Raw genomic sequence first — 12,484 nt, 5'->3', positions numbered from 1 at the left:
TTATAAACCCCCCTCCCTGCCTCTCCACCCTCAGCAATACTCCCCCTCCCTGCTTCTCCACCCCCAATAATAACCCCCCTCCCTGCTTCTCCACCCTCAATTAAAACCCCCCTCCCTTCTTCTCCACCCTCAATTAAAACCTCCCTCCCTTCTTCTCCACCCTCAGCAATAACTCCCCTCCCTGCTTCTCCACCCTCAATAGTAACCCCCCTCCCTGCTTCTCCACCCTCAATTAAACCCCTCTCCCTTCTTCTCCACCCTCAGCAATACTAACCCTCCCGGTTTCTCCACCCCCGATAATAACCCCCCTCCCTGCTTCTCCACCCCCAATAATAACCCCCCTCCCTTCTTCTCCACCCTCAGCAATAACTCCTCTCCCTGCTTCTCCACCCTCAATTAAAAATCCCTCTCCCTGCCTCTCCACCCTCAGCAATACTCCCCCTCCCTGCTTCTCCACCCTCAATTAAAACCCCCCTCCCTTCTTCTCCACCCTCAATTAAAACCTCCCTCCCTTCTTCTCCACCCTCAGCAATAACTCCCCTACCTGCTTCTCCACCCTCAATAGTAACCCCCCTCCCTGCTTCAGCACCCTCAATAGTAACCCCCCTTCCCCATCACCTCTGATAACTTCCCAGGGAGTCTCAGCTGCTGCAAAAACTCTTGGGGAGGAGATGGCTGCTGCGTGTTGTACTGCGGGGCAATGATTGGCTGCTGCTGCAGAACTTCTTTGAGGGGGCAGGGCTGCTGGGTGTTGTAGTGCAGGGCAGTGATTGACAGCTTTGGGCTCAGCAATAACCCCCTCCCTGCTTCTCCACCCTCAATTAAACCCCCCCTCCCTGCTTCTCCACCCTCAATAATAACCCCCTCCCTGCTTCTCCACCCTCAATAATAACCCCCCTCCCTGCTTCTCCACCCTCAATAATAACCCCCCTCCCTGCTTCTCCACCCTTAATAATTACCCCCTTCCTTCTTCTCCACCCTCAATAATAACCCCCTCCTGGCTTCTCTGCCCCAATAATAACCCCCTCCCTGCTTCTCCACCCTCAATAATAACCCCCTCCCTGCTTCTCCACTCTCAATTAAAAAAACCCTCCCTTCTTCTCCACCCTCAGTAATAACTTCCCTCCCTGCTTCTCCACCCTCAATAATAACCCCCCTCCCTGCTTCTCCACCCTCAATAATAACCCCCTCCCCGCTTCTCTGCCCTCAATAATAACCCCCCTCCCTGCTTCTCCACCCTCAATAGTAACCGACCTCCCTGTTTCTCCACCCTCAATTAAAAACCCCCTCCCTGCCTCTCCACCTTCAATAATAACTCCCCTCCCTGCTTCTCCACCTCCAATAATAACCCCCCTCCCTTCTTCTCCACCCTCAGCAATAACTCCCCTCCCTGCTTCTCCACCCTCAATAATAACTCCCCTCCCTGCTTCTCCGCCCTCAATAATAACCCCCCTCCCTGCTTCTCCACCCTCAATTAAAAACCCCCCTCCCTGCCTCTCTACCCTCAGCAATACTCCCCCTCCCTGCTTCTCCAACCCCAATAATAACCCCCCTCCCTTCTTCTCCACCCTCAATTAAACCCCCCCTCCCTTCTTCTCCACCCTCAATTAAAACCTCCCTCCCTTCTTCTCCACCCTCAGCAATAACTCCCCTCCCTGCTTCTCCACCCTCAATAGTAACCCCCCTCCCTGCTTCTCCACCCTCAATTAAACCCCCCAGATGGTTTGAACTCAAAAGAACGTATGTTCTATGGGCCAAACAGGCTTGTATATTAAACTGGCAACCAGGATGGAATCTTGAGGATCCTCTGCGGTTAAAACCCAGGGCGTCCCGACCCTCTATAGGAACTTTGTCTCCATACAGGGGTAATTGCACATCAAATAGGTATGTGGAACATGGAAAAAAGGGAACCACATAACAACATTCTGTATAAACTATTTTTTAATCTGCTCCGGTCCGGTCACGTGATCCAGCAGCCCTGTGTCAGACAGCGGCTGCTGCAGGGAAGAGGAGGAAGTTCTGACACTTTGAGGAGGAAGTTCTGGCAGTTGTTATGCCGCGTACACACGATCAGGATTTTGGTCGGAAAAAGGTATGATGGCTTTTCCGACGGGATTCCGCTCAAGCTTGTCTTGCGTACACATGGTCACACCAAATTCCGACCGTCACGTACGACGTACGACGGCACTAGAAAAAGGAAGTTCAATACCCAGTACGCCACCCTTTGGGCTCCTTCTGCTAATCTCGTGTTTATCTCGTGTTAGTAGAAGTCTGGTGAGAGATGATTCGTGCTTTTCAGCTTTCGTGCTTTTCAGTCCGTTACTGCTCTTCAGATTGTGCTCCCTATTGTTTGGACTTCTCAGGCTACCAATTTTAATTTACAAAGAGTTGATGTGTGCCCTGGGGTACAAAGGCTTTGCAAATTCAAGCAGTTTCTCCAGCGTTGTCTTCCTCTTTATTTTGTTATTATGAGCCAGAATAAATGTTTTTTTTTTAATATGAAAATACTTGCCTATGTGTTTTTCTTCAAAAAGGACAGTTTGTTTGTGAGTAGGCAGGTACATTTCCAAAATACAATGTCAAATTAACAAGGGACACCAACCAACCTCCTTGAGCTTTATAAAAATACAAGATAATAATGTTGTTGTGGAAACTTGACACACCAAAAATTATGGAGATCACTAGAAACTAATTTAAAAATAATCCAAAAAACAGGAGATCTTGATTAAAAATAAAAAAAGATGGCTATAAAAAAGAATTCTAAACATTATTATGGAGAACTGGCTTTAAAAACAAAAAAAAAATATTCAGGAGATCACAAGAAATAATAAAGAAATAAGTTTGTGAGAACTCTGTGTGAATATGAGCAGCAAAACAACTTCATTCTTCTAGAATTATAAAGAACAAAAGAATGCGCTGCATTAAAAGATCCAAAAATTTACAGCGTGACGAATGTGCTATCTCCATTACGAGCGCTAGTTTTACCAGACCGAGCGCTTCCGTCTCATACTTGATTCTGAGCATGTGTGATTTTTGCAGTGTCGGAATTGCATACAGACGATCGCATTTTCGGCTAGGAACTTTTTCCGACCGAAAAATCGAAAACCTGCTCTCAATCTTTTGCTGGCTGGAATTCCGCCAGCAAAAGACCGATGGAGCATACACAGTCGCATTTTCCGACCAAAAGCTCTCATCGGTCTTTTGCTGGCCGAATTTCCGATTGTGTGTGCGGGGCATTAGTTCCCCTGATATGGTGATGCAAATGTAAGGGTTTTCACAGGATGGACCAATATTTATCCCCAAACCTTTTTCTTGACCTTTAGATCTTGTCTGAGCATTATTTTCTTTTATCTTGTCACTGTAGTGAGAAACAGCTTTTATTACTCCCTGCAATGTCATACCCACTAGAGCTGCACGATTCTGGATAAAATGAGAATCACAATTTTTTTTGCTTAGAATGAAGATCACGATTCTGAAGAACTTTTTTATTTTAAACATTTACAACCCCTGAACATTAGGTTATCAAACAAGACGGCAATAAAATAAGACATAATACTCTTTGCTTCAATCAAATTCAAAGAAATGTAATGAAAAATAATGTAATGTGTAAAGAAATAAAAAAAAAATGGCCATTAAGTTATATTAGGATCTTTTTTTTTTTTTTAGTACTCGCCGATACCAATTACCAATACCTACCGCATATATATATATATATATATATATATATATATATATATATATGTTAAAAGTGTAAAAATGTAAAAATATTAATGAACAAAGCAAACAAAAAAAGTTTTAATTATCAATAGTTTATAAAATAGAAGTAAATAAAAAAAAATCAGCAGGAAAATAATAATTAAATGATAAGCATAAGGAGTCAATAAGGCTGGTTTAGGGTTAATAAGGGGTTAAACAGATGAACAATTTAATAACCAACCCCCCCAAAAAAAAACTTTTTTTTTTTTTACTTGACAAGGTTGCTTTAAACTGACTTCATTTGCAGACCGAAGTTCATCCCTTTGATCTGTAAGTGAATAGAAAGATAAAATGTTTATTTTTATTAGACATGTGCAATTCAATTCATTCGGAATTCGTTTTTCGACGGAATTTGACAAATTTGTTAATTTGGAAACATTAGAATTAACAAAAACCTGTTTAACACATTTTTCCGAAAACGTAAATTCGTAAATGCGTAAATTCCTGAATTCGAAAATTCGTAGATTTGAAAATTTGGAAATTCGAAAAATTTTAAAATCTGAAAATTCGAAAATTGGAAAATCTGAAAATAAGAATGAAAATCCGAAAATCCGAAATAATAACTAATAGACATGTGCAAACTGAAATATTTTGTTTCGGAATTTCGTTTGAAAAATAAATGTATTTAGTTACTCCCGAAATTCGTTTTTATTTATTTTGTTTTTCGTTAAAAATTGCATTCGTCCGAAAATCCAAATTAAGGTCGAATCTGTCATTGAGGGCTTATGGTGTCTGTCGAATGTTCAAAGAAGACTCGACGGAGCAGCTAAACTGTACGACGCCGTTTAGTTTACCTGCTCCGTCGAATCTTCTTAGAACTTTCAACAGACACCATAAGCCAAAGTACGTGTGTACTTAGTTCTAGCTATTTTACTGCTCCTCCTTTATGGTTACAATCAGCCAATAACATTCATCATCATCATTATTTTTATTCTACTCCCCTACGTCGAATCTGTTATCCCCTGTCGAATCTTTTCTCCCCTACGTCGAATCTTTTCTCTCTATGTCAAATCTTTTCTCTCTTTGTAGAATCTTTTCTCCACTATGTCGAATCTTTTCTCCCCTATGTCGAATCTTTTCTCTCTATGTCGAATCTTTTCTCCACTATGTCGAATCTTTTCTCCCCTACGTCGAATCTTTTCTCTCTATGTCGAATCTTTTCTCTCTTTGTAGAATCTTTTCTCCACTATGTCGAATCTTTTCTCCCCTATGTCGAATCTTTTCTCCACTATGTCGAATCTTTTCTCCACTATGTTGAATCTTTTCTCCCCTATGTCGAATCTTTTCTCCACTATGTCGAATCTTTTCTCCCCTGCGTCAAATCTTTTCTCTCTATGTCGAATCTTTTCTCTCTATGTAGAATAATATTGGACTAATAGAGTTAAGGTTAGGCACATTCGACCACAGGTTTGATGGACACAGATTGTTATTGTCATCATTTTGTCGAATCTCCTATCTATATTGAACTGTTGTAGCCACAAAAATGAAAATAAAGCATTTGTTTATGTCGGATCTTTCGTTTTTCGGATTCTGCACTTTCGTTATCATTTGTTAAAACGATGACGAAAATACCTGAAATTCGGACGAAAATGCATTCGGACGAAAACGAATGCACATGTCTAATAACTAACTAATAATAATAACTATTACTAACTATTAAATTGTAGGTATTGAAATTACCATTCAAATTTGTCTGTTAGTGAACGTAACGAATACAAATTTATCAGAAATTACGAATTATCCAAAATAACGAATGCCGCATCTAAACGAATGGAACATAATGAATTAATAATAAAAAATAAAAACCTTTTAATTTTATTATTTTTTATTAATATTAATTTGTTATGTTACATTCATTTAGATGCAGCATTCGTTATTTTGGATATTTCGTAACTTAGGAAAATTCGTATTCGTTACGTTCACTAACAGTCAAATTTAAAAGGAAATTCCAATACCTACAATTTAATAGTTAGTTATTATTAGTTAGTAATTACTTAAAATTTTCGAATTTTCGGATTTCCGAATTTTCTCATTTCCGAATTTTCTCATTCCGCATTTAAACGAATGGAACATAATGAATTCAAATTTTTACGAAGTTACAATGACCCAAAGATCGAAAAAAACAAACAGGCACAGGGTAGGTGGAGAGAGCTGAAATTTATGATTGGGATTTACTTAAGTCAGGTTTGGCCTCTACCCAGAGACTGGCTGCATCAGTCATCTTGCAGGTGAACAGACAGACATGGATGCATCATAGCCGAAACCAGGATGCTGGAACCAGCAGCTATGATGGAGCAGGAGCACCACATGCTCCTGACATCCACCAATAGATGCAGTGCTCGCTCACCTTGGAAATTTACCTCTGTAGGTCAAACACACTTTTGGTATGTTATCCTTGAAGATCCACCATCCAGGTATTTACACCAACTTCATATGCAGGGTCCCTTTAAGGGCCCAACTGCCTCCACTTGAAATGTCACTCAAGCAGGTAATGGGGATATACTCCTAACGCAACATATATAATGTATGGTAAGATTTATTTGTTCAGCTCATAAATGCACACACATTTGATAAAAAATTGATTGCACAGTGTTTACAAATGATCAGTGCTGTATGCCTCACCACACTTCTGGTTCTAAATTCTAACTGACTGTGACATCACAGGCTCCATCCAAAACGATGCGTCACTGGTCAATCAACTTCCTTGGACACTTTATGCACTGGACATTCTAAGAGGTACTTGTTTATACTGATCGGTGTGTTTGTATAGTTTTATGTTATATATAGCTTTATTGATTGGAGAAAAGCACATAACACGTGTTTCTGTGTGTGATGCACTAAATTAGTGCATGTGCTTTTACATTAGTGCATTAGTGCATCAACATTAGTGCATCACACATAGATATACAAACATGCATGCACCATGTTTGTATATCACTTATATCAGGGCTTGACAAATTTGCTGTGAATCTAGCAGCTGGCTAAAAAAGTAAAATTTTATTTATTTTTTCTTTACCAAAGCTTTATTTTCAACGACAAAACCCCCCTGTGTAGCCCAGATGTGACTCTTTACATGTGTCCGACACAGGTTTACACATGGAGAATACACGGAGGTCTCAGTATGTGAAGAAGAAAAAATAAACTTTAGCTCCGCTATGGGTAAGCAGCAGAGCCAATGTTTTTTTTTTAGATGGTAACCACTTGCCTATCGGGCACTTTCACCACCTTCCTGCCCAGGCCAATTTTCAGCTTTCAGTGCTGTCGCACTTTGAACGACAATTGCGCGGTCATGCAACACTGTACCCAATTTTGACAGATATAGCTTTATTTTGGTGGTATTTAAATAAGGAGGTACTGATGAGGCTGCACTGATAAGGAGGCACTGATAGGCGGCACTGATGGCCACTGATAGGCTGCAGTGCTGGGCACTAATGGGCTGCAGTGATGGGCACAAATGGGCTGCACTGATGGGCACTAATGGGCTGCACTGATGGGCACTGATAGGCTGCACTGATAATCAGGGCACTGATTATCAGTGTCAATGTGCCTGTCAGAATTGTCAGTGACCGGTCTCCTTTCTTCATGCTGTGACAGCGCATGAGGTGAAGTGCTGCTGCTGGTGATCACATGGTAAAGGGCCGCTGTTATTGGCCCTTTACCTTGATCTGTGATCAGCTGTGTTTGAAGGACACAGCAATCACAAGGTGTGCTCAATGCAGGGGGTGGGGTTCATCAATAGACGCCCTCCCATAATTACTTGACCGCGCAGTCAGCAACCAGCTGCTCGGCGCCCGGAACTGCACTTCTTGGGCATCGGGCAGTAGGAATTGCTTGTGCCTGGGAATGGGCTAATAAAAGACCAGGCACCAGGATGCAATTTCTTGTCACTATGATGACCTGGCGCTTAGAATTTGTGGAGCCCTGACTTATATGTTTTAATTATTTGTGTGATATCACTAGCAAATACTATTATTTATTGAGGTTTACTATTTAATTTAATTTAAAGGAGCAGTGCACCACTATTATACTGTATTAGAAGTTATTTCTGTTTTAGTACAGTGATTGGGTGGTTGCAGCGCATAAGTTACATTTTAAGCCTGGTTTCACACATGTGCGGTGCGAATTGAAGCTGCGGTTTCACTGCGCATAGAAAAATCAGTTGTTCAGCGGTTCGTCAGCGTTTTAGGTGCGGATCAGCTGCGAATTCGGAAGTAACCAGTGAGTGTCTAATGATAAATGCGAATTTAGAGCAGGCCAATCACTTGTTATCTATTTGTGAGGCTGCTTCTAAAAAGCTTGATTTTTCCGGACACTTCCTGGTTGTCCAGGAGTCTGTATTGTGTATTGTGTGGGTTATTTTTGTTCCCAAAATGTGTGCTGCTCTGCCTATGATAATGCCAACAGTTGTTGCTGTAACAGCAGCAATCTTGCTTGAAGTAGAGAAGAGGAGAAGGAGGAGGAGAAGAAGATACTGGGTGCATCCCATACTAGCAAATAGGGATGAGAGAGGCCAGTTCATGATCCTGTATGAAGACCTCCGTGGGCATGAAGAAAAATTTTTTGATTACACGCGCATGTCAATAACTAGGTGAGTAATTTTTTGGACAAACAATAATTTTAAAAACATATTTCCATAGTAGGGGAGTTTTGAAAAAGACACTGGTCCATCAAGTCTAACCTATGTGTGTGACTTTATGTCAGTGTTATAATTTAAAAAATCGTGGTGTTCCCGCCCCCCCCCCCCCCCAAATCCATACCAGAATATTATCAGAGCATGCAGCCTAAAAGGCCATGAAAAGGGGGGGAGTGAGCACCCCCTTCCTGGACCAAACCAGGCCATATGCCCTTAACATGTGTAGTGTGTTTTGTGCCCCCCCCCACCCCCCAAAAAACACCTTGCCCCCAAGTTGATGAGGACAAGGTGCTTTGTGTGGGGGGATTCCCAAACATTTTGTTGTCCAGTTTGTGACCAGACAATTGTTATTGTTAAATTCAGCTGCCAGTGGCTAAACATTTGTCCAAATGATGACACAACTGCAAATGACGTTAGATCTTCTTTGTTATGCCACTTCTTTAACATGCATTTTTATTTTGATAAAGGATACAGGCCTTCTTACAAATAAGAATGTTCTTAAACACTTATCTTATTATTTAGAAAAGTGTATGTAAAAATTGGTTTCATACACTAATCTAATAAAAGACTCATTTTTGAATTAGTTATGACGAATTACTTGGATTAATCTCCCCTCGCTTGGAGCGTCAGAACACGTGCTACAGACCAAGTATCCAGCCTGCTGAAAGATTACTGATCACATTAAGGTACTTTTCACCACTGATGTCCTTTGTCATGTGAATGTAGGAGAATGCAATATTTTTTAGTTATAAATTTTCAAACATGTGTCATTCTAAATATATAACCCGACAAAAGTTGGCGTAGTAATTATTTATTCAAGTATACTTAAAAAAATAAAATAAAAATTTGGCACATGTAGCCAACATAAATTAACAAAAACAAAAAATATACATGTCTCTCAAGTAGGCCTGTTAAACATATTTTTACAAACATGTGTCCTCTTGGTCCTCAACCTTGGACAGACCTCAGAAATCACAGATTGTGATATGTTTTTTTAAAAGGGGCCTCAGTGGAGTAGTGACTGGCGGAAGCCTGGTCATCACGGGCAGTGCTGGGATCTGGTGTAGCCTCACCATGTTGACTTGGCACATACATACCAGGATTTGTGGGAGGGGGGGGCCTGATTGAAGGAATTGGGGATGGGATGGGATAGGGAATGTTACTGTGTCTAACTTCATATATGGAGGTTGGCTTTTCAAAGCTAGAAGGATAGGATGGGGGATTATAGGGGTAAGGTTGGTGTTGTTCTGGGTAGTGGACGTATCGGGGGTAGTTCAGGGGAGGTCTTGGTGGTGGCACATATGGCACTTGAAATGAAGCTTCCTCACGTGGCTCTGAGAAGGAGTGCAGCACTTGTTCGATAGTGCTTCTCATTTCAAAGTAGAGCTCAGGTTTGACTTTCTTTATTAGAGGGACAAAACTGAGCGCCAGTATAGTATCCGGATATAAAAAAGCATCCACCTTTTCAGACATGTTTTTCAACATTTCAAGTAGGCGCTCACTTATGTCAGGTTGCGATAGAGGTGGTCGCCTCCGTGGCACTTTGGCTGGCAGAGCAATGTGTGCAGGAGCAGAGGAGAGCCCAGGGATAGCCTCTGCAGATTGCTCATCTGGGTTGGTTTCCCACAGATTCGAGGAGCTTTGGATTTGTGACAAATCCTCTGGGCCTTCTTCCAAACTAATCTGGGCTTGGTCCTCCGGTTGTGCCTCCAGTTGGTCATCCATCACATCTTGTTCCTCCCAACTAGCTTCTGTCCTGTTAAGAAAATAAAGAGTGTAACTTAACTAGGCATAATCAAAGTTAAGAGGTTTGCAGATACATAGATGATATAGATGAAAACTTACTCCCTCATCTCCACAATGGGTTGCAGAAAATCTAAGTCCTTGGCAAACATATAGGGTACCCTAGGCGCTGCCCCCGAGCCACTCCTTGCTTCTTTGAGATGGCGTATATATTTGCGGTAAGCATCACGCATGCTGCGCCACCTTGTCTGTAAGTAATGCACTGAAAAAAATAAAAATAAAATTAATTTTATTTATGTCTGCTTTTAGGTACCTAGCAACAGGAAATTCGTTTGGAAGTTTGCACTTTGAATTTAAGGTTGGAAAATCAACTATTAGTGGCATTGTTCATGAAACCTGCCTAGTCATATGGGAAGAACTGAAGGATTTGGTTATGAAGAAGCCAAACAAACAAGAATGGTTGCAGGTAGCAGAGCTATTCTGGCAGCGTTGCAACTTCCCCAACTGTCTGGGAGCCATTGATGGGAAGCACATCCGCATCCTCAAGCCTCCAGCTAGTGGTAGCTAATATTTTAATTATAAGAAATATTTTTCGTTGGTATTATTGGCAGTGGCAGACGCAAATTATAAATTTCTTTATATTGATGTGGGTTCTTATGGCAGCAGCTCGGATTCTAGTGTATTTTCACATTCCTCATTTGGCCGCATGCTGCGTGAGAATACACTAGACTTGCCCAGTCATTCTCCCCTGCCCGGAACAACAGATCCTTCCCTCCCACATGTATTTGTAGGAGATGAAGCGTTTGCACTTGCACAGCACATGCTCAGGCCTTTTTCTAGTCGCTCTTTGACAACAGAAAAAAGAGTGTTCAATTATAGGCTCACTAGGGCACGACGAGTAGTTGAATGTGCATTTGGGATACTATGCAATAAGTGGAGATTCATGCATACTTCAATAAATCTGAGTATTGACCATGCTATCAGTGCTGTTAAAGCAGCCTGTGCACTGCACAACTATGTGCGTGAACGTGATGGATATCTATTTGAGGATTCCCTGAGCCATAACATGGAGGCGGCACAGTGGAATGTTACTAGGGGCACCACTAGTGGTACACATATTCGTGGTGAATTTCAAAGCTTCTTTATGTCACCAGCTGGGGAGGTGCCTTGGCAGATGAATTCTATCTAATCAGAAAAAGTGTGTATTGGTTTGCATTATATTATCAGGGCCTTGACAAAGTTAAGTGTGCTGTAACAAATAATGCTTTTTTCATAATTTTGGTTTAGTTAAATAAAAATAATGTTGTTAACATTTGCATTGTATATTCTTTTGCTAGCCTAAGCGAATCTTAGCTTAGTAGTTAATTTAGGTACCCCTCCGTCGCTGTCTGACGCCGTTATGTGCACAGTGTTGAGGGCATGTGGCCTGGTATGGATTTGTGGGCAAACACACGCTGTTGTTTATTATAATATTAGAATAAAAATGGCCAACATAACTAAACAATAGGACAGCATCTACAGGTAGTGAAAGGGAATAAAAAACTTACATTTGGCAGCCTGAACTTGGGATGAGCACATGCTCCACTCTGGCAAGATGATTCTGGCAATTTCCAGCCATGCATGTTTTTTCACAACGTTGTCCTTATATTTAGGATGCTGGGTGTCATAAATCATCGGTTTATCCCTCACAAGTCTGATCAGCTCCTCACAATCCACGGATTCCTTCGCCTTTGCTGAAACTTTTCTACCCCTTTTGGCCATGCTTGCTCCGGTCACCACACCAAAACAGACAGGGGAGGAACTGGAAGAGGGGGAGGTGTAGGAGGAGGGGAGATCATTTCTGTTCACAACGCAACACAGCTGCGAATCAGGTGCGTGCCCATAGAAGATAATGGCCTTCTAATTCGCACCGCAATGACCAGAAAACGCACACGTTTTTTGTGCAATGCGCAGTGCGAATGCATCGCACATATGTGAACCAGCCTCATTCAAATGAACCTAGTTTAAAATGTCCTGCGAATTGGATGCGTTGTAAGCCGCATCTAATTCGCATAGGTGTGAACCCGGGCTAAAGCAGCACATAAGTCTATTATATTAATTATACTATGTTGTTTGCCTTTCCCCTGACAAACTGCCTCCAGCTACAGCCATGTATTTCAAATTTTGACTCATCAGTCCAGAGCACCTGCTGCCATTTTCTACACCCCAGTTCCTATGTTTTCCTGCATAGTTGATTCACTTGTTTTCACATTGGAAGTATGACTTTTTGGCTGTAATTCTTCCATAAAGACCACTTCTGGGCAGACTTATCCAGATCGTAGATGGGTGTACCTGGATCCCACTGGTTTCTGC

At 41.5% G+C, this 12,484-nt stretch overlaps 1 protein-coding gene across 1 annotated transcript; it reads right to left on the bottom strand.

Annotated features, from left to right (window-relative positions):
• Positions 1-4,011: 4,011 nt before the first annotated feature.
• On the bottom strand, positions 4,012-11,893 carry LOC141126491 (uncharacterized). The gene is made up of 4 exons (XM_073612431.1): positions 11,680-11,893; positions 10,235-10,394; positions 9,921-10,145; positions 4,012-4,024 (listed from the first exon to the last, which is right to left on the bottom strand). Exons 1-4 carry the CDS (start codon positions 11,891-11,893, stop codon positions 4,012-4,014), a joined length of 612 nt encoding a protein of 203 aa, XP_073468532.1.
• Between the last annotated feature and the right edge of the window lie 591 nt (positions 11,894-12,484).

This window comes from Aquarana catesbeiana, linkage group LG02, assembly GCF_042186555.1.
Source record: "Aquarana catesbeiana isolate 2022-GZ linkage group LG02, ASM4218655v1, whole genome shotgun sequence".
Lineage (NCBI taxonomy): Eukaryota > Metazoa > Chordata > Amphibia > Anura > Ranidae > Aquarana > Aquarana catesbeiana.
This window is presented reverse-complemented; position numbering and strand designations above follow the sequence as displayed.